Below are 21470 nucleotides of genomic sequence, written 5' to 3'. Positions count from 1 at the left end.
GCTGCCGGAGAGCAGGCCGCCTGCAGCCAGGGGTGGGGGCACCCAGTGTCCCTGGGCCTGGTGCAGGTGGTGGGGGGGCCTGACCCTGCACAGACACCCTGCAGAAAGCCAAGCGAGCTCCCTGTGGGTCTTCCCAGGAGACTTCTCCCAGAGCCTTGCTGGCAGAAATAGCAGCAGCATTCTTTGTGTCTTCATGCCCATACCTAGGAGCTGAGGAAGTCACACAGGGACCCTGAGCCACACCTGTGAACCCAGAGCCCTCAGAACGGTCAGTGCTCCCGACCCTAGCAGGGCCATGGGCACCGACTACAGCACCCTGCTGTAGGACCCTGGAGGACCCAGGCGGGGAGCACGGGAGGGCTCTGGGCAGAGGTATGGCGGTGGCCCCTCCCTGTAGCGGCCTGTGGCAGGCAGGCTGGAGACGCACCTCTGCTGGGGCCCTGCCAGGGTGCCTTCAGCTTCAGTCCTAGCACTGGCTGCACCAGCTTTGATGTGTGCGCCCGACTTCAGAACCAGGTTTAGACCAGGGTATGCAGACAGGCTCAACTAGAATGATGACCAGCTCCCCAGCATGTCTCATCTATGTAGCGTCCATATCTTAGGACGTTTTAGTGTGATTCCATAATTATTTCATTGTCTACGTATAGTGGAGTGTTTCCATTGATTATTACACACAACACGCAGCCTGAGCTTTCGCTAAATAGCTTCAACATCAAAATCATGAAAATTCATTGAGCTTTATTTGGTTATTAAGTAACTGCCAAGACAGTGATGAGCCAGAAACTATCTGGGGCGGGGAACCTGCTGCTGTGAAGGGCATGGCACCAACTCCAAGGCCAGCGGGAGGGCAGGGGAGAGCTGGCTGGGTGGGGTGGGGACCCGTGCTGCCTGGCTTACCTTTGGTCCACGTCCTGGAACAGACAATTTGGCGAATGTGTGGTCGTAAAAATTCTCTTTTCAGGAGGGATTCTAGGGGCTGAAAGAAAAGAATTTCGCACAGACTTCTGATTTGAATGTGGTTATATTAGAACAAAGTTTGTGGCCGGAGAAGAGGAGGGCAGCCACAGTCCAGTGACGCCTGGACCCGGTGAGCGATGCGGGCCCAGAGCCTCTGGCCGACAGGGGGGAGGTGTGGAGGGGCTACAGTGACACAGGTGGGTGGCGACCGAGTCTGGAGGGGGCGAGACCCTGCCTGAGGCTGGGAGAGGCGGGCACCGAGAGCTCGCCTTACAGACATACATCTGAGCCTCGCACGGAAGCCGGGGAGCAGGCTGGCCCGTTACCTTCATAGCCCGAGTGCACTCTCTCCGCCAGCAGCACGCAGCAAAGCTGGCTCTCCGCGCCCTGATGCTCGCACACCTGGGCCAGGTAGGGCGTCATGCGGAACGGATGGTAGCGGATCTCGCTCTCATGGTTTTTGCCGACACTGCAGAGGAGGGCGGGAGGAGAGGCCAGGGATTAGGGCAGAAGGACCCGTCCTCTGTTGCTGGTTACCTCTCCCCCAACAGCGGCTGCTGTGTCTCAGCAGTCCTTTACTTATTGCACAGATGTCCACGGAGCCGAGCCGGGCCCCTCACCCAGCCCGAGTCAGGCACGCTCCCTTGCTTTCTGATTTGTGCCTCCAGCCTGCAAACGGGTCTGCGACCCACCACCCTGCTCCTCTGTCCTTGTGCTCAGACGTCTGGGGACAGTGAGGCGACCATCAGACAGCCACTGGCCTGAGCAATGGGAGAGCTTCCGGGGCCCTTCTCTGGGGCAGTTTGCACTTTAACTGGGGGAAGGGCTGCTGCTCCAGTGCGGGGGTCCTAGCCCCAACTCCTGAGGGTATCCAACTCTGGCTGGAGTCACTCCTGACACTGTAGCCGGACGTTCAACAGGTCCCTTGATTCAGGACCACCGACCTGTGGGCTCTCCCTGAGAAAACACACCCAGACCAAAGGCTACACAAGCTTCTAGGGTCCTCACAGAACCTGTGGGGAAAGCTATGGGCTCTCCCTGAGAAAACACACCCAGACCAAAGGCTACACAAGCTTCCAGGGTCCTCACAGAACCTGTGGGGAAAGCTGTGGGCTCTCCCCGAGAAAATACATTTAGACTAAGGGTTTCATGAGCTTCAGGGGTCTTCACAGAGCTGTGAGGAAAGCTAAGGGCTCTCCCTGAGAAAACACACTCAGACCAAAGGCTACATGAGCTTCTGGGATCCTCACAGAACCTGTGGGGAAAGCTATGGGCTCTCCCTGAGAAAACACACCCAGACCAAAGGCTACACAAGCTTCTGGAGTCCTCACAGAACCTAGGGTCATGTCTTTCCAAGAGGTGGGGAGCTGGCCAATTTCCCAGGTGACAGATATGAGTCTGGGCTGCCCAGGCTGACGTTCTTCACGAGGAGCCGGTCAGTCACCCCACGGTTGGCCCGTCTCTCCTAACTCCCCAGGCACATTTAAAATGCAGCTCGGGACTTCCCTGGCAGGCCAGTGATTAGGGCTTAGTACTGGCACTGCCAGAGCCCCGGTTCGATCCCTGGGCGGGGAACTAAGGTCGCACAAGCTGAGCAGCAGACCAAAACATGAAACAAAACAGAACGGCTTGGCCTATGGAAGCGTGTCTTCACGCGGACTTTTCAGGACACGCGTGCCATGTGGCAGAGGTGCCCCTGCTGAGCCTCCACCCCAGAGAACGGGGCCTGGGCAGGCGGCGGGGCAGGGCACTCCTGCACCTTCCCCATCTTCAGGAACTGGGCTCACCTGACTCGGCAGAAGAAAGACTTCTCCTCCATACATTCTTGAGTAAAAGAGTCTGAAAGAGAAAGTCCCCGTCACATGGCTGACCCCGGAAGGTGCTTTTATTTCCTACAGATGAGGCAGGAGAATCGAGAGTCAGGGTGCGAAACAGGTTTACCTGCCACCGAGTGGAGCCCTCAGGGTACAGAGCTCTGACTCCAGTCCTGACCGAGGTGAGGGCTAGTTCACGAGTGAGCACTCACGGAACCACGCCGTGCCAACAGCACTGCCACAAACACACGAACTAAGGACAGATTTAACTTTCGGAGCTGGGCTCACTCGTGGGCAGAGTGTTTGCATATAAACACCCGAGTGTCTCAACCCAAGCATTTTTGGGGGAACTGCTGTTCTTCAGGTGCTAAGTCCAGTTTCGACCCCACGAACTGCAGCACGCCAGGCTTCCCTGTCCATCACCATCTCCCGGAGCTTGCTCAAACTCACATCCATTGAGTCGGTGATGCCATCCAACCATCTCATCCTCTGTCATCCCCTTTCCCTCCCGCCTTCAGTCCTTCCCAGCATCAGGGTCTTTTCCAATGAGTCAGCTCTTACTCACATCAGGTGGCCAAAGTACTGGAGCTTCAGCTTCAGCATCAGTCCTTCCAATGAATATTCAGGACTGATTTCCTTTAGGATGGATGGTTTGATCTCCATGCAGTCCAAGGGACTCTCAAGAGTCTTCTACAGCATTACGAAAACATCAGTTCTTCAGCGCTCAGCTTTCTTTATGGTCCAGCTCTCACATCTGTGCATGATTACTGGAAAACCAGAGCTTTGACTATATGGACCTTTGTTGGCGAAGCGATGACTCTGCTTTTTATCACACTGTCTAGGTTTGTCACAGCTTTTCTTCCAAGAAGCAAGTGTCTTTTGATTTCATGGCTGCAGTCACCATCTGCAGTGATATTGAGGCTCAGGAAAATAAGTCTGTCACTGTTTCCATTGTTTCCCCATCTATTTGCCATGAAGGGATGGGACCGGATGCCACGATCTTAGTTTTCTGAATGTTGAGTTTTAAACCCGGCTTTTCACTCTCCTCTTTCCCTTGCATCAAGAGGCTCTTTAGTTCCTCTTCACTTTCTGCCATAAGGGTGGTGTCATCTGCATATCTGAGGTGAAGTGAAGTGAAGTCGCTCAGTCGTGTCCGACTCTTAGTGACCCCATGGACTGTAGCCCACCAGGCTCCTCCATCCATGGGATTCTCAAGGCAAGAACACTGGAGTGGGTTGCCATTTCCTTCTCCAATGCATGAAAGTGAAAAGTGAAAGTGAAGTCGTTCAGTCGTGCCCGACTCCTAGCGACCCCACTGACTGCAGCCTACCAGGCTCCTCCGCCCGTGGGATTTTCCAGGCAAGAGTACTGGAGTGGGGTGCCATTGCCTTCTTGGTTGTTGATATTTCTCCAGCAATCTTAATTCCAGCTTGTGCTTCATCCAGCCTGGCATTTCACAAGATGTACTCTGCCTAAAAGTTAAATAAGCAGGTTGACGATATACAGCCTTGATGTACTCCTTTCCGAGTTTGGAACCAGTCTGTTGTTCCGTGTCTGGTTCTGTCACTTCTTGACCTGCATACATGTTTCTCACGAGGCAGGGAAGGTGGTCTGGAATTCCCTTCTCTTGAAGAATTTTCTACAGTTTGTTGTGATCCACATAGTCAAAGGCTTTAGTGTAGTCAATAAAGCAGATGTTCCAGAGAGTTCTGGAACTCTCTTGCTTTTTCTGTGATCCAACAGATGCTGGCAATTTGATCTCTGGTTTCTCTGTCTTTTCTAAATCCAGCTTGAACATCTACAAGTCATCAGTTCACATACTTTTGAAGCCTCACTTGAAGTATTTTGAACATCACCTTGCTAGTATGTGAAATGAGTGCAACTGTGCAGTAGTCTGAGCATTCTTTGGCATTGCCTTTCTTTGGGATCGGAATGAAAACTGACCTTTTCCAGTCCTGTGGCCACTGCTGAGTTTTCCAAATTTGCTGTCATATTGAGTGCAGCACTTTCACAGCATCATTTTTCAGGATTTGAAATAGCTCAACTGAAATTCCATCACCTCCACTAGCTTTGTTCGTAGTGATGCTTCCTAAGGCCCACTTGACTTCACACTCCAGGATGTCTGGCTCTAGGAGAGTGACCACACCATCGTGGTTATCTGCGTCATTAAGACCTTTTTTGTACAGTTCTTCTGTGTATTTCTGCCGCCTCTTCTTAATATTCTCTGCTTCTGTTAGGTCCAGACCATTTCTGTCCTTTATTGTGCCCATCTTCGCATGAAATGTTCCCTTGGTATCTCTCCTTTTCTTGACGAGGTCTCTAGTCTTTCACATCCTATTGTTTTGTAATAGAAGCAACTCAGGGCATTTCACAGCTTATATCAATCCTTACTTTAAAATTTAAATGTCTAGTAAAAACATGAGTTCAACTGGGTGATCTCATTAGAGATGAAAGAACAGTGTTTTCATAATAAACACGATTTAAGAAAAGATATCTTAGATTCTGGTCTTTCTCATAAAGATTCCTCTACTCAAAACAAAGAAACCACCACCAACAACAAAACATAAGGAAAAGTAGAGAATTACTGGTTAGGGAAAATTATATAAAATTACTGGCCTGGAAAGGCCTTATTTTCTCTTCAGATAAAGATGCAGTCCCAGGCATCCCAGGGGGGCGGTGCCCGTTCACGCTGTGAGCCCACACGCAGAGCGAGCTCCCTCCTTGCAATGACCAAGAGCTGAGTGGTCCTCCTAACGCTGGCTGCAGCCTTGAGCGATCTGGCTGCACAGTTCCTGGGCTGGGGCTTCAGGTGAAAGCAGACGGCTTGACCCGGGAAACGTGAAGCACATATCCCCCTCGTTGCGAGTCAGCCTTAGAGCAAACTGTGCCCTGGCCCCGGCTGTCTGGGCTCGGGGAGGAACAGCTGCTGAACTGGGGCTCTGACAGCGGTGGTAAGGGCCTCACTGCCTGGAAGCAGGGGAGGGGAGCCCCACGGCATGGAGGGACCCGAGATCCAGGCGGAGGTGGATGTGGGCGGAGGAGCATTTTGATGGGAGCGGAGACCTGATCTAGAAGCCAAGGACAGGAGTCAGTTTTGGGGGACGCAGCCAGTTTGGGGGATCTCTTGGTCGAGATCATGACCAAGGTCCAGCTTGTCCGGAGCACTCTTGGTCCTGTCCATTTCCTGCTCGTCTCTCCCGACTCCCTGGGGCTTCTCCTCTTCGGGTCCATCTCAGCTTCGAGAACTCAGAGCCCACAGAGGGGCTAGTGACCGTCTAGGCGCAGATGGACACACACTGCAGGACAAGGACGCAGGACACTTGACCGTGAGAGCCCCGTGGCCAGGAGCAGAGTGGGCGGGCTGGGAGCCCTGGGGCCTGGGGACGCAGCCACTGTGGTGCATCCCGGAGCCTGCAGAGCCTGCAACAGCCAGCTGGGTCTGAGCTGGGAGGACGGCGTGGTCTGTGTTCACGGAGCAGCCTCGCGGAGGTGCTGAGCTTCCCCTATGCACTAACATCACCACACCACCTGCAGGAAGCCTTCCAGATGTGTCTCTGTCTTTCTCCCCTCCCTGCAGCCTCGCCTCCAGACTTCAGCTTCCATCACCTTTCTTTCCAAGATACCTGACATCCCTTAAAATCTTCTAAAGCCGTTTTCCCTTTCTGAAATCTTCAAAGACTTCTGTCCTAAATTTATTCTGAACAAACAACCTTTAATCTTTCACAGACACTTCAGCCCCTTTGGGAGGGCACGCTGGGGGACTGCAGTGGAGTTCCGTGGAGGGGAGGTGGGCAGCGGCCCCACGTCAGGGGTCGCCCTGCCCGGCCCCCAGCCTGCTGGGCCGAGTCCTCCCCATGCTGCCCTGGGAGAAGGGCCCTCACCTGCTTGGCGGCGGTCACTCCAGGGCGGCAGCTTGTACGGTGTGGTGGAGCTGTGGAACACGCTCACGTCATGGGGCGCCAAGAACTCCACAAACTTGGCGTTGTAGAAGGCATCCCTCTTACAGCGAAAGATGGAGGCCACTTGGTCAGAGATGTACAGAATCTTCCCCGTCACCAGGGACACAGCGGCCACAAACATATCCTGGGACGTGGAGAATGTGACCCTGGTGAGGCCGGGCAGGAGTGGACTGGACAGATCACCCTCCCCGGAATCGGGGTCCCCCTAGAATCGGGCCAAGGCATGGGCAGGGAGCAGGACAAGTGAAGGGTCGTGGACCCCTCTTCCCCAGCCCGGACCACAGTGACCGGACTTCTTCTCTTACACACACGGGGTCCCAGTGGGATACTGTTTGGAAAAGCACGTGGGGTTCCACTGCCAAGCAGAACCCCGGCTGCGGGAATCCTCTGCAGCTGTCCCCTGCTCTGTCTTTGGGCATGGCACTGCTGGCGGCTAGCCCAGGTGACCCAGGAGTTGGCAGGGGCCTCACCCCTGCTCCCCCCGACTGTCAACCTTTGCAGCGCATGTCTCTCCCGGGCTCAGGGCTGCCTGGGGGGCTGGAGGCATTGGGGCCCTGGCCCAAACCCAGGCTCTCCCGGCCAACTGGCCCTCTGAGCTCGGGGCTGGGGTTCCCCATGGGTTAAGGGGCTCCCCTGGGGTTAAGCTGCAGCGGGGGCACTGGAGGAGTGGCCTGGGAGGGTCAGGAGCCCCTTCCTTCTCCAGGCTAGAACCGCTGTGCTTCTGGGACCTCGGGGTCCCCACCTGCCCTTAAGTCTGCTCTGGTGACTGAGAACTGGGGGCAACTCACCCCCCTTCCCAGACCTCAGGGTGGGCCCCACCTATGGGCTACTTGTGTCCCTCCCATTCCCCCATCTTGGGGGCTCACTCTCATGCCCTTGATGTGGGGTGGAGTCGCTTGGGCTGCGAGGGGTCAGCCTCAGAGAGCAGCACAAACTGGCACACGGCCGCTGCTTCTGAATCCCTGACTTACACTGTTTTCTTAAGGAAGGAACCCACTTCCTGAAACTCCCGGCCCTGCTGCTATGAAGCCAGGGCTCGGCCAGCTCCCCCTGGGAGACTTGGCCAGCGGACATGAGCTTTCTGGGCAAAGACCCGGGTCGGGTCAGGTGCTCACCACATTCTTCATGATGAACTCGGAGGTGATGCCCTCGATCTCGTGCACGGTGAAGGAGGGCACGTGGGTGCTGCAAGGGTGGTTCTCACTGGACATCAGCAGCTGGTAGTACTCCTCACTGGCTGCAGAGAGACCACAGGGAGGGCTCAGCTCAGTGCCTAACTCATGCCTTTCTCATGAGAAAGTGGGCACAGAACCAGAGAAGTGTGAAGGCTGAACAAACAGAAGTCCAGGTGTTTTCCCCCTGAAAAGTCAGACGGCCTTTGATTACAGAACTTTTAAAATCATTCTCAGGAACCTCTTAGGAACATTCCCAGGCTTCTCAGGAACACGACCACACAGTCCACCTGAGCTCGCGTCCCCCACAGGCCTGTCTTTGAGATACTATGACACATTGCTGTTTCCAGGCAGGACAGTGGGACAGCCCCTTGTACCCACCCCCTCGGTGGCCAGACGCTCCCATCTGGACAGAATCGACTCTTAGAAACACACCTGGCATGGCAGCCCAGGGAACAAACTGTGCACAAGAGGATGAAAGATGCCGGCCACTCATCCTGGGACACCACGCAGGGTGAGAAAGCCACTCTGCCAGAGGGGCCCCAGGCAACCGGCTTCTGTGGCTGAGCCGTCCAGAGGGGCCCCAGGCGGCCGGCTTCCTCGGCTGAGCCGTCCAGAGGGGCCCCAGGCGGCCGGCTTCCTCGGCTGAGCCGTCCAGAGGGGCCCCAGGCGGCCGGCTTCCGCGGCTGAGCCGTCCAGAGGGGCCCCAGGCGGCCGGCTTCCACGGCTGAGCCGTCCAGAGGGGCCCCAGGCGGCCGGCTTCCGCGGCTGAGCCGTCCAGAGGGGCCCCAGGCGCAGCGTCCGGGGCCTGGGCTCCCGGGGGTGGGCTGCAGGCAGAACAGTGCCCTAGAAACGCTGGCACCTCTTCTGGGTCACGCTCTCCTTACCTGCCCGGAGGCAGGGGCACCTGTGGTCACCTGAGACCCAGGCAGGGGCACCGGCTCGGTGGAAGGCCAGGTCGCAGAGCTGCTGAAGGAAGACTAAGCTCTACTGGGAGTCATTCGTGGGATGGGGGATTTCCTGAAACGCAAGGCACCTGAGCGTTCGGGAGCCTGCAGTGCTTGTTCTCGGATTCCCGCACCGCCTCTGTGAAGAGTCCAGCACACGTGGTCTCAGGTAAACGCCTCAGCTGATTTTGCTGTGCGCATGCTCAGACGCTTCAGTTGAGTCCAGACTCTTTGCGACCCTAAGGATTGTAGCCCGCCAGGCTCCTCTGTCCATGGGATTCTCCAGGCAAGAATACTGGAGTGGGTTGCCATGCCCTCCTCCAGAGGATCTTCCCGACCCAGGGATTGACCCTGCGTCTCCTGCGTTGCAAGCGGACTGTCTACTGCTGAGCCACCAGGGAAACCCTTCGAATCTGCTGTTCTGAAAGCTCTTCTGTGTTCTTCCATCGAGTGATAAAATCCGAACAGACCCCCAGAGGCAAGCGGCATGCAAGTCACGCGGGCCGCTACTGCCTGGGGCGGAGATGGGCACTGGGCCTACCTGCCTGCCTTCCTGGTGGAAAGACAACCACAGCAGAAACTGAAACACTTAGAAAAATGAGGCGATATCTTCCTTGTATCCCCTCACCTGATTTTTTCAAGGCAAGCCCTCAGCGACAGGCTGGGTTGGGTGCGGGGGGTACTCACGGCCCCAGCCTGCATGCACGTCAGCACTCTCTGGCCAGGGCCAGGAAGGCACTGGACGCTCCGGAACATGACGGGACCCCACGCTAGAAGGCTCGAAAGCTCCATCTTGTATTAATAAACAGGTTTCTTCTGTTGGCTGGTTTTCTACCTGCTTTTTTTTCTTTCCTCTAAAAGTCACATACAATAGAAAACTTCTGATGAACTGAGGTTTTCAACCCGCTGCGATTTCAGCAGACTTCTATGATTTCCTTCTGCTGCTTCAGGACTGCGTTTCAGAAAATCAACCGAGTCTAAACTCTGATCTGAGGAGATCTGAGACTCACTGCTACAGGTTGGAACAAACACCTACCTTTCACTTGCTTCACGCTCCTCAGGGCGTACTTAAGGGTCGCCAAGGTGCTGGCCTTCCCCTTGGGCTTCCTGTCCGCGGGGAGGTGGACCTTCAGCTCCTTCAGGGTTTTGATGAGCTCTCTGTGGGCGTCGGCTTTGGTGGACTGCTCGCTGCTGCGGAGTTGAAGAAGGACACGGTCACCGTAAGTGCCGCCTTCACTGTGCCTCTGGCCCAGCTTCCCCACTGGGGTGCGAGGACGCTGCGGTCTGCGTGTTCTTGGTGGGCACGCAGGATGCAGGGGTGCCCCTGCCAGCTGTGAAACCAAAACTTGCAGACATGCCTTGTGTCCCTCGTAGGGAGAGGAACCGTGCTGGGAGCAGCAGGATTCTACCCAGGTGAACGCGGAGAGCGTCCTTCCTGCTGGCTCTTCTCTACCAGCAAGGCCTACTGGTCCACCCACCACCTGACCAACCTGCCCCACTGCTGAGCCCTGCCTTTCTTCCGGTCTCAGACAGAGAAGGAGTGAGTGACGGAGACCCCAGGGGACAGCATGGTGGCGTCCTGGGACAAAGATGTGAACAGTGAGAAGAGAGGAGAGGAGACCAAGTGTTTAAGGAGGATCTTCAAATCCAAGGATACAGGGATGTGGGCACTTGCAGAGGGGGACAGGCTGTTTAGACAGAGGATCCAGAGAGTGATGGGATTGGGCCTCGGGGGTGATGGCATAGCGCCCCCAAGCCCGAGACTGAGGTCTGAATTTTGCCCCAGTGGTGATGGGAAAGCGTCTGTCAATATGAAATTAAGGACATGTTTGTCACAAACACCTAAATAGAGAGGTCAGGAACACTCCAGGTACGTGTCTGAGATGCAGACAAGGCCTGCCAAGTCAGAGCCAGAGGAGCTGCAGGCCTGCGGCACCATCAGCGGCTTGGAGCAGCCTGAGGGGCCAGTCGTCTGAAAGGACAAGGCCGGACTCACAGAGGGCACAGCTGCTCAGACAGATGGGCTCCAACAGAAGCTCGAAAATAGTCACATCACCCCACAACCTCGTCTCATGACAAATCTATCTCTCTGAAGGCCCTGAATGGAGGGAGTGGTAACTGGCCTTACCTGCAGCCGCTGGTGGACAGGTGGTGTTCAGACTTCGCCATCATCAGGCCAAAGGTTCCTGGACTAAAAGAACAAAAATAAATGCAAAACTCAGAAGAGTGTGTCCATCCCTGCCCTCCCCATCCACCCAGGGATGACAGGCCGGACCACACCGCAGCAAGGCAATCAGGAAAAACACGAGGTTAAGAGAAAACGAACAGAAACCTCTGGATGCCAGATAAGGAAGTGCTGGGCGATACACATCCGAGGCTAGAGTGGCAAGTTCATGCTCTGTAAGCCACTCAGCATCGTTCAGGGTTTCCTGACTCTTCTGCCTCCCACGATCTTGTCATCTCATCATGAATCTATCACAGTCCTACACCCGTATCACCATTATGAGGAAGGACAGACCTCAGGAGAGTTCAGTTGTTAATAAGTTAGTAAGACAGAGGATGAGATGGTTGGATGGTATCACTGACTCAATGGACATGAGTTTCAGCAAGCTCCAGGAGCTGGTGATGGACAGGGAGGCCTGGCGTGCTGCAGTCCATGGGGTTGCAAAGTGTTGGACACGATTAAGCAACAGAACTGAGTTAATGAGATTTTCAAAAGTCCTGAGACACTTGATCATCATGACTTAAAGACTGCAAAAGCACCCACGCTAGCTCGGAATGAGACACTGAGAAAACAAAGGCCCGGCCTCGCCTCCGGGGCCTCGGCCGCACCTACCCCTGGCGGGCGCTCGGCGGCCCCAGCAGCAGCCCCGGCTCCCGGCCGCTGTCTCCACAGCCGCTGTGCCGCGAGTCCCGCCCCGTCGAGCCGTTCTCACTGGTCTCGTTCCCGCTTGAGCCACTGCTCATGTCCACGTCCTCCAGGAGGGTGGCTTGGCTGGCCCGGGGCTCCGTGGGCTCCTCGGAGGGGCCGCTGGGGCTGGGCGTGTGGTCGGCGCAGCCGTCCATGCTGGCTCTGGGGCAGAGCTGGCAGAACAGAGACTGCGGTCAGGCGCGCGGGGCCAGGCGGCCTGCCAGGAGGGACGCTCTGCCGGTGCCCTCCTCCAGGTTCGCTCGGGGACACAGGGTCAGCGGTGTGGCTTCTGCGCCCTGGGTCCCCAGCTGCCCTGAACTGGGAGGGCCGCCACAGTCCCGGACACCCCCTTGCTGATGGCCCTCCCGGGGACGGGGGTGCAGCGGGGTTCAGATATCTCAGCCATCACAAGTTACAGGAGACCCAGAGCCAGGCTGCGGGCGGGGAGGCTTCAGGGGGAAATGAGGCTGCGGGAGGGGGGTTACTGCGTGGAGAGGGCAGGGCGGTGGGAGCCCTCATAGCGGCGGGGGGTCCATATGAGGCCAGCGTGGGGCCCACACTTTGTGGGGTCCATGCAGAGCCCGGATGGGTCGGAAGCACAGACTCTGGGAACTTCGTTTATTTGGACAGAAAGTTTCACTTCGGGGCTTTGGGGGGTAGGTGGGTGGAGGGGGGCTGGAGAGAGACTGGCCGGTCGTAGGTTCAGGTGAGTAAAGACGGTGAGGACCCAGGGCCGGAGGGCTGCACGAGAAGCCTAGGGACGGGGGACTGAGAGGTCACGGGGCGAAAGCAGGACCCTGGAGGGCGCCTCCCCAGGGTCCCAGCAGGACGCAGACCCTCCTGCAGACCCAAGAGAGTTGGATGGAGGCCCCGCACGAGTGGATGTGGTCAGGGTTGAGGAAACTGCAAACGATGCGCAGCTCTGGGGCGACCAGGGGTGGGGTGGGGGGGCTTTCTCTCCCCTGGGCCTGGAGGGGCAGGAGGGGCCAGCGGGGCCACCGCAGCAGCGGCGCCAGGCCACCTGTGGCCTGGGGGTGGCGGCACAAACCCCGCTCCCCTCTCCTCCCGGCCTTGGCGGTCAGGAAGCCAGAAGGTGGGGGGACACACAGATGCAGTCCCCAGAGGCCAGCCTCGGCCCTGAGCAGTGGTGGGAGAGCTGGCGGGCCCAGGCAGTGGACCCCCCCCCCACCCAGAAGGCAGAATGTGCCCCTGCAGCTTTCCCGCGCTCGGGGGCCTGGACGAGAGGCCGCAGGGAGAGGACTCTGGCGGACGTGGCTCTGCAGACAGGGCGGGGGGCGTGGCGCGCGCTGGCTCGGGTAACCCCCGTGGTCGCTGTCCACAGTGCACCAGGATCCCATTCTCGGGAAAACAGGCGGTGACTTGCCCAGGCCACACACACAACAAGAGACAGCGCTGGATTCAGGGCCCCCTCCTCCCCAAGGAGGGGGCCTGTGCAGAATCCAACCACAGCGCTCTTTGCAAAACAAAAACAGTAGGTCTGATCAGACCCTGTCTGGTTCCGAACCAGTGAGCAGAAAGGAGCCAACATGCGGCTTTGGAAAAGGAGTGCAATGGAGACGAGAAATACAACCTCCAGGGCACAAGGAAACAAGCACGTTTAGGACAGCATCACCAGTTCTGTATCACAAACAAAATCAAGAAACGAGGGATTCAATGAAACACGTGATGACAGACGAGCTAAAGCTGCAGACTGAGGTGAAGGGTCACATCAGAACAGAGAATTAGAAAGATAAAGTTTAGACTCAGCAGTGGAAAGGATGAGAGTGCGAAACGTTTTAAACATGCCCCGGGAAAGGGCTGATATTAAAGTCACATTTTTTTACCTGCAGATAACAGCTGTTTCTGCAAAAGACACCATAACAATGAGATAGAAACTACAGAGAAAGACACACGGGCAAGGAAAGCATCCTGAAGACAGATCTGCATGTGCCTGACTCCCTGAGCGCCCGGCAAAATCACGTGAGAAGGGTCGAAGCCCGGCTGCATCCTGATGAAACGATGCTTCCAAGGAAAAAGAAAATTCTACCCGTGGAAAAAGCAAACAGTTTTCCTGCGAAGGACGCTAAGTCACGCTACTCTTGGATGTCTCTGCTGTGATGTCAGATCTTCAGAAGAGAAAGTCTGCATGCCGAAAGGAGACCGCCAGGGCCACAGAGGAAGGCTGTCAGAGCATCTGACTGTGGTTTTAGACAGCTGCTGTTTACCGGTCCCGAATCACGAGAACCTCAAATGCCAGCTCTCTGCTGCGAAAGTCAGGAGCAAACAGGCACATCCACCAGTCGGGCTTCAACATTCATGGAGGTTCTAGCTAATGTGACAAAGAATGCACGGTGCTGACGGCTGGGAAGAGAGAGACTGAAGACTAAGGACAGGCTGTTTCCACACAGAGAAGCCCCAGGTAAGAGCTATTGACCTGGGAAGATGCTCCACCTCGTTAAGACACGAGGAAACATGCAAAGGATGAGGCTTCCAAGGGGGAGCGGGGGCTCTGGGCGCGTCCAGCCACGCTTACAGCCTGGCCCCTCCTCACGCCTGGAAAGCTGCTCCGTCCACACAGAGACGTGTGAGTGTGGGGTATGTAGGAAGAAAGACCCGGAAAGGACCACCGGCAAGGAAGCCACTGGCATCGTGTCCACCCGGCCCACGTGGCTGGGCCCAGCCTCAGCTGGCCCTACTGCGGTCCACGCGGGGCAGCTGAGCTCCTCTCTGCCCAGGGCACAGAGCACGGCTGTGCTCTGCATGGGGGTCGCCAGCGCGGTGGGGCCCGGGACCTCCCTGCAGCCACCCCCCGGGCCCAGGCTGGGCTCCGACCTCGGAGGCCTGGCGCCTGCTGTAGCACACAGCCCGGCAGCTGGCCTGACGGCCGCACCAGCAGCTCCGCCTTCTCCCGGCCCTGTGGGCGTGGCGTCCCCTGTCTGGCCTTGCCTCCCGGGGTCACCGAGATGGCTGGGGCGTGGGAGCTCTGAGTCCCTCCCAGCGGTAGCCCAGGGCCTGGTGCACGGTGTGAGGGCACGAGCCAAGGGGAGACTGCACCCAGTGAAAGGATGGGAGCCAGGCTCACTGCTGCGGGAAGACCCCGGGCACAAACGGACGGCCGCAGAGCAGCGGGACCCGCCGTAAGGAGGACAGGGGGCGCTCTGCGGGGCTGACCCCGGCCCGTCTCTGCCTACAGTGCTGGGGCCGGCGAGCGCAGAGAACGGACGGCCTTCTTGCCCTCGTGGAGCTCACCTTCAAGTGCGGAAAACAGACCGTGCTCACTCAGAACCCCGCGGCCACACTCCCCCAAGCCTGCAGGCCTCGCTTCTGCCTGGTCACTGCGGGGCCCACACTCGAGGAGTCTCTGCCGGACACGTGTGACCTTGGATGAAGTGCCAAGGTCACCATGGGGTGGGCCCCGGCTTCCCCCGCTGCTGCAGCCAAAGGGCTGGGTGAGGCAGCTGGATCCGAGGGGCCGTGCGCCCCTGGGTGAGCTGGGACCACGGCCCCCGGGGCGGTGCTGCCTCTGCATCCCTCCCTCGAACAGACCGTCCTTTTCTCTGCATCCTTCCTTCATCTTCTTTCGGATGGTTTTTCCAATGAGACCCAAGGGGCTGAGTGGCCAGCTGGGTGTCTGTGAAGCAGGGTGTCATCATGTGTGTGTGTGTGCACGTGTGTGTGCCTCTGTGTCAGTCGTCTCTTCTGCACTCCCCACTCCCTCACCTCAGCTGCCCTGGGATGACACCTCCCAGTACAGGACCAGCATTTAAGCTTAGCCTGCACGCTCCTTTTAAGAGAACCCAAACCAAGACAGACTGAAGCGGCTGAGAGGATGGGCCGGGGGGACGGCGAGTGCAGGGGTCCTGAGGCCGGCGGGTCTGAGGAGGACAGATGAGTCGGGGCAGAGGGCCAGGTGCAAGGCAGGTGGCTGACACGCGGTCAGAGCCAGGCCGTGGCTGCTTTCTGCGTGAGAGGGAAAGTGCACCAAGGCCTGACTCACATGTCAGCAGGGTTACAGGGCAGAGCAAGGTGGGGGCTGGGACACCTGTTAGGGGCTCCTCCGTGCTTTGCTTGCTTCCCAGGGTTCCCTGGATACTACCGGTCTCCCCCACAGCCCTCCGCAGATAAGCAGCGAGGCGGGGCCTTTCTGCTGAGTCAGTTCTGAAGGGGAGGGGGTGGCAGTGGAGGGCTAAGTGAGAAGACCCTGGAGAGTGGGACCTCTGGCAGGCTCCTCCACTTCCTGACTGCGGTCCTGGGCAAGTTTCTGCACGTCCTGGGGCCCTGCTTCCCCATCTGTAAGGTGGGCCACAGCAGCACCCACCACCCACTGGCTGCTTAGAGGCTTGAAGGACAGGGGTTCTGTGTATGGGATGCAGCGAGCCTCCAGCAAGGACTGGCTTTTACGGTCCCTAGGAGCTTCCCTGGTGGCTCAGATGGTAAAGAGTCTGCCTGCAATGCAGGAGACTGGGGTTTGATCCCTGGGTTGGGACGATCCCCTGGAGGAGGGCAAGGCAACCCGCTCCAGTATTCTTCCCCAGAGAATCCCATGGACAGAGGAGCCTGGCGGGCTGCAGTCCCTGGGGTTGCGAAGAGTCGGACAGGACTGAGTGACTGGGCACAGCACAGCACAGCCAATGACTAGAGTTAGAGAGACAGGGTAAGAAAAAAGTTTGTTTTTTTTTTAAAAAGGAGATAGTTCATTGTTAAGAGTGCTGTCTCTGGCCGCCCGTGGAGGAGGCGCGGCACACCATGCTTCCACACGCCCGGGGCTTGTCACCCAGCTCCTCGGAGAAGCCCTGGTTTTTAGGGTCCCAGCCCCTGAGAGCGTAGGACAAGCATGGCAGAAACGGGAAACAACAGAGCAACCGTCCGAGCCTCATTATTCCAGAAAACGCGTCGCTCAGCACTGACAGCTCTAACCGACTGACCTCATTTTGCCAAGTTGGCAAAACCAATGTGCCTGTCAAAGCAGACTTTGCCTCCCGCTTCCACAAACGTCCACTGAGCGCCCGTCCTCGCCAGAGTGCCAGGGCTCCACGGAAGCCCCAGGAAGCCTGTGTTTCCACCAGGGCAGCGGGGGGACGGGGGCGTTCCTCATGAGCCCAGGGGCCCGGGGGAGGAAGGGACCGCCTGGCTGCAGAGGGGCTAAGGAGAAGGCAGGCGGGTACCTGCTGCGAGAGACCCGCCACAGCCACTTCTGAGACATCCACACGTGGGAGCTGCTCTGGGGAACAGCCAGACGGAAGGAAAGTTGCTGTGCTCACACCCTTGACCCGGGTCCCTGACCGTGTCTTCAGTAGCCGGGGCTGCTGGGCCCGGACAGAGGAACACTCAGAAAGTGCCGTCCATGGTGAGATCACCGTCTGGGCTGGCTTCGCGGCACTTGGGACAAGGAGGAAGCTGGCAGGGAGGTGGGAGGGAGCAGAAGCCTGCCGACACTGGCCAGGGCCTTCATTCCCCGTCCTCCCTTCGTGCACACACTCACAGTTTCCACAATAATCAGTAGAAAGAAACGGGACAGAAAACATAGCCTGAGCCCCAGCGCCGCCCTCTACCAGCACCGCCAGCACGGTAAACGCTTCCTGAGCTCACTACCCCTGGTCTGAGGGGGACGTGCCCTTCTCTGTGGAAAGCAGAGACCAGAAATCAGGGCAGGCTCAGTCACTGAAGACCAGCTGAAATGGAAGATGAGACACCTGCTGATGGGGACGCCTTGCTGTGTGTCTACAAACTGAGCCCCCGGCCCCAGAGGCAGGACGCTGCTGGCCCCCAGGGGCCCTTGGTGGTCCCCATCCCCACCCCTGCTCCCCACTTCCACCCCAGGTCCCCACGAGCCTGAGTTCTCACAGCCTGGTTCATTCCCCCCGTTTCTGAACTTTATGTAACAGGGACCTCACAGCCTGTACTTTGTTTCTGCAAGCCCTCGTATTTTACAACCCCAAATATTATAACCCAGTTGCTACTTCCTGGCAGGAGCCAATTCCCCGAGGCCAGGCTACTGTAATCTGGAGAAAATGTTTGTCCTGCTGAATAAACACTGGCACTCTCCATGGAAACCGCTGGTAACTGAGGAAAATGTGACTGCAGCCGTCCAAATAAGGAAGAGAAGGTGGCTGGGGAGAGGCGTGTTCCCCTCCCTAAGACCCCTCAGGCACTCTTAGCTCCACCACTTTTAACAAGCACAGGATTTAAAACAACGCAAAAGCCTCTTGCTTTTGCTTAAGGCTGGCTTCAGCGTCTAGGGGCCTGGGACCAGCCCAGCTGTTCCGATTCTTCTCAGGAAGGGGGCGAGGACTCTCAAGGCCTTCAGGAGCTGGGGAGCAGCACTCGGCCGGAGGCCCCTCCGTCTTCCGAACTGTCCGCCTCTGACAGCACAGTGGCCTTGGCCTGTCCGTGACCTGCCCGCCTCTGACAGCACAGTGGCCTTGGCCTGTCCGTAACCTGCACTGCTCGCCTGCTCACTGACTGCTTCTGATCCGCACTAGACTTGGAACTGCAGTAACCAGCTTGTTGCAGAGGTGCCTACGGAGAGCTCAGAGGTCAGGGCCGGGCCCGTTCTGGGGTTCTCCGCAGTCGGCAGGCGGCCCGCCTTCCGCAGGGCGCTGAGCGTCTGCAGAGCTGTCGGCGGGGTGCGTTTCTAGTTAGTTTTTGCCGAATACGGTAGTTCTCAGCGGCACGCTTTCTCTGGACAGAACGCTGAGCGGTCCCGCCAGCAACTCAGGGACCTGCCAGAGCCTGTGATTTGTTGAGGCCCTGTGAGGTTATTACATCATCATTTAAAAACAGAGGCGTGCCCACCAGTTATTTTTCTGAAAGTTCAGTGTGGGTGAGAAATAGTACAAATGAGAGGAACTTTTCCCTGCTTCCTTCTAAGCCTCACAGAGTAACACTATGTGCCCTCAAGTCAGGAGACCTCCTGTGGGAATCGTCTGCAGAGGAACAGAACCCCAAAGGCTAGGGATGAGGGGCCGACGTATATATGCCACTCCGTACGGCTGTCTCTAGACCACCAAACAGAACCTACTGTGCAACAGAGGGAAAGCCACCAGAGTGTTCTGTGGTGACTGAGAGGGGACAGAGGTCTCAGGAAGGGGATATGTGTGTATGCAGAGTCAGACATGACTCAGTGAGTACACGACAGCAGCTGATCCACTTTGCTGTAGGGCAGACATGAACACACTGCCAAGCAACCATACTCCAATAAGAACGGAAACAAAACAAAACAAAAAAAAGCTAGAGATGGAAAAGCAGACCTCAGAGATCACCTACCCTGAGCCCGGCCTCATAGATGAGCCCTGGAGGCGGGGGTGTGGGGGGCGCTGGGTCACCGAGCAGCAGCCCAGGGCTGGGCAGGCGACAGCCCCCCGCTCCCTCCAGCGCCCAGCCCCCACTGCAAGCCCAGTGAATCGCAGCGAGACAACAGCGACAGATAACTGCCAACACCCACGGCGCCATCCCTGTTGGCATATCACGTTGCTTCCACTGAAGAAACAGGAGTCCCTTTCCTCCTTTTACTCAGAGGCTTTACAAAAAGTGATTGCTTGTCATTTAGCCGCTGAGTCGTGGCAGACTCTTTTGCGACCTGATGGACTGTAGCCTTCCAGGCTCCTTTGTCCGTGGGATTTCCCAGGCAAGAAAACTGGAGGGGGTTGCTTTTTCGTTCTCCAGGGATCTTCCCAACCCACTAATCACTTTTTCTGAGGAAAAAAAAAAATCACTTTATTCGTGACAAAAAGTGATTAGCCTTGAATTTAAAACTCAGTTTCGAAGGAAAGCCTTCAGGTAGAGCTCTGCTCCCTCCTTAGCCACACCAGCCCAGGACCACAAACCCCGGCTGTGGGAGGGGCTGGGTGACTCCCATTTGCAGCAAGACAGGAGGTCAGTGGCCCGGCTGTATTGGATGTGGGTGATGAAAGGTATGCGTGGAGGGGCTTCTGCCATGGAGCTGGGCTTCTTAATGTTTGGGGGACCTGAGGGCCCTCAGCTCCAAACTCCAGCTCACTCAAGATTCAGCAACACCCCATCCCAGGCCTTCAAAGAACTTCTGAAGTTCATCCTGACCCAGATGAAGACCCTCAGGATGATGGAAAGGCCCTGCAGGCACCCTGAGCCTGGGCTTGGCCCTGCCATGCTTTGCGCCCCGCAGACAGCTGGGCCTCAGTTTCCTCATCTGTCAAGCTAAGGGGTTATCCTGGATGATTTCCAGGGTACCTTCTGGCTCTGTTTTTCTGTGAGTATGAATCAGCTTTCCCAACCGGTTTCTTCTGTGTAGGTTACAGAAGCCCTGGAAACCGAGTTGTCATCCCTTACCCTGGCCTTCCTGGAGGGGTAAGCAGGGCCCTCCCTCCCCACCACCCACACACTGGTTCCTGTCCAGGACTTGGCAGCCAAAGTCCAGCCCAGAAGGATAATGTGATGGCGCTATCACAAACCAGGACCCTCCCCCTTCTTCTACCAGACCTAGGAGAGGGAATAAACACATAGGGTCCAGGGTGGGCAAAGGGGATGAGCATCTGTGCTCAGGTCCAGCATCTGTCTTGTCCTGCTCATCCACTCGAGGGGAGCCATGGGCTGTCCAGCTAGGGCTCCTAGACCAGTGCCCACCAGTGGCCTTTCCCGATCTGGAGACTTGGCTCTGTGTCTTCAAGAGCAGGAAGCCAGCTCCCCAAGGGGCCCTCCATCTTCCCAGAGGCTGTGGCACTGACCCTTGGTCGCCTTGGCCTTCCTCAGCTTCCCTCCTTGGGGGATGGGGGAAAGAAGGGGAGAAGAGGAAGGGTTCCTAAAGGAAAATCGTCTAAGAAGGACAGCTCACTGTACAGCCCCTCAGTAGCTCTGTGACCTCAGACACGGGCCTGACCTCTCTGGGTCTCAGTTTCTCGATCTGCAAAATGGGAATAACGCACCCCCCCCTCCCCCGCCCCAGGCCGGTTTCAGGATGAGTGAAATAGCCCGGCAAACCCTCAGATTGCATCTCTGTGGACTAGAGAATCCTCTGCCGTCGCCCGGAGCCGGCCCGCGGAGACCCCAGGCCACCACCCGCCCCCCGAGGCAGGGGCCAGGGCTGTCCCGCCGGCGGTTACGTAACCAGAGAGCCAGGCGGCCAGACGCCGGTCTGCGCCCAGGCCGGCCCGCCACGCCCGCCGCGCCGCGCGCACTCACCGGAGCCGCGTCCTAACCAGTCGGCCGGACGATCCGTGCGCGGTCCGCCGACCCCGCCGCCGCCGCCGCGGAAAGCAGCGTGTATCCCTCAGGGTCGTTCGCTGCCGCCGCCGCCGCCGCGGACTCGCCGCTGTCACATAGTGGAAAACGTGACCGCTCTCCGTGCCCGCCCCCGGCGCCCGCCATTGGCCGCGATGCCGCCTCATCTGCATACTGGGGGGCGGGGCCTGAGAGCCCTGTGCGTCCATTGGCCGCAGCGTCCGTCGCTCTCTTTACATAAGACGCACATGGAACTCCATGTTCCCCCATTCGGTTCCTCAATGAAGACGCGGAGGGCCCGTGGCCCCCCCCGCCTCGTCCTCTGGAGTGGTCCCTTCCACTTCCGGCCTCAGCGCCTTCCATTCAAGACGAAGGGCATCCGAGGGCCCGGGGAGCTCGGAGTGGCGCGTACCACTGCGGGGCGAGGGGCGGGCTGGGCGCGGGTCGGGGTGGGGCTCCAGGGCACCCCTGCCAGGCCCTCCCCGGGAGCCGAATCCTCGCTGAAGCCCACCTCG

At 57.8% G+C, this 21470-nt stretch overlaps 1 protein-coding gene across 4 annotated transcripts in view; it reads right to left on the bottom strand.

Moving 5' to 3' along the window:
• The window catches only part of PER2 (period circadian clock 2), a 40262-nt gene extending 19199 nt beyond the window's left edge, over positions 1-21063 (bottom strand). For 3 of the 4 annotated variants that reach the window (XR_001917237.1, XR_001917236.1, XM_018040197.1), the window contains exons 1-9: positions 20917-21063; positions 11686-11933; positions 10978-11040; positions 9886-10040; positions 7846-7967; positions 6653-6854; positions 2745-2796; positions 1284-1426; positions 898-976 (exon numbers count right to left, since the gene is read on the bottom strand). Coding sequence is in view for 2 of the 4 variants with exons in the window: in XM_018040197.1 (XP_017895686.1) it covers positions 898-976; positions 1284-1426; positions 2745-2796; positions 6653-6854; positions 7846-7967; positions 9886-10040; positions 10978-11040; positions 11686-11915 (1046 nt within the window). In the remaining 2 variants the exon portion in view is untranslated. Of the gene's footprint in view, positions 1-897; positions 977-1283; positions 1427-2744; positions 2797-6652; positions 6855-7845; positions 7968-9885; positions 10041-10977; positions 11041-11685; positions 11934-20916 lie in introns of those variants that run through there. The other variant, XM_018040207.1, reaches the window with a different exon arrangement.

The sequence above is a fragment of the Capra hircus genome, chromosome 3 (assembly GCF_001704415.2).
Source record: "Capra hircus breed San Clemente chromosome 3, ASM170441v1, whole genome shotgun sequence".
Taxonomy (NCBI): Eukaryota; Metazoa; Chordata; class Mammalia; order Artiodactyla; family Bovidae; genus Capra; species Capra hircus.
Note: the sequence above shows the minus strand (reverse complement) of the source record. Positions and strands in the feature narration are given on the sequence as shown.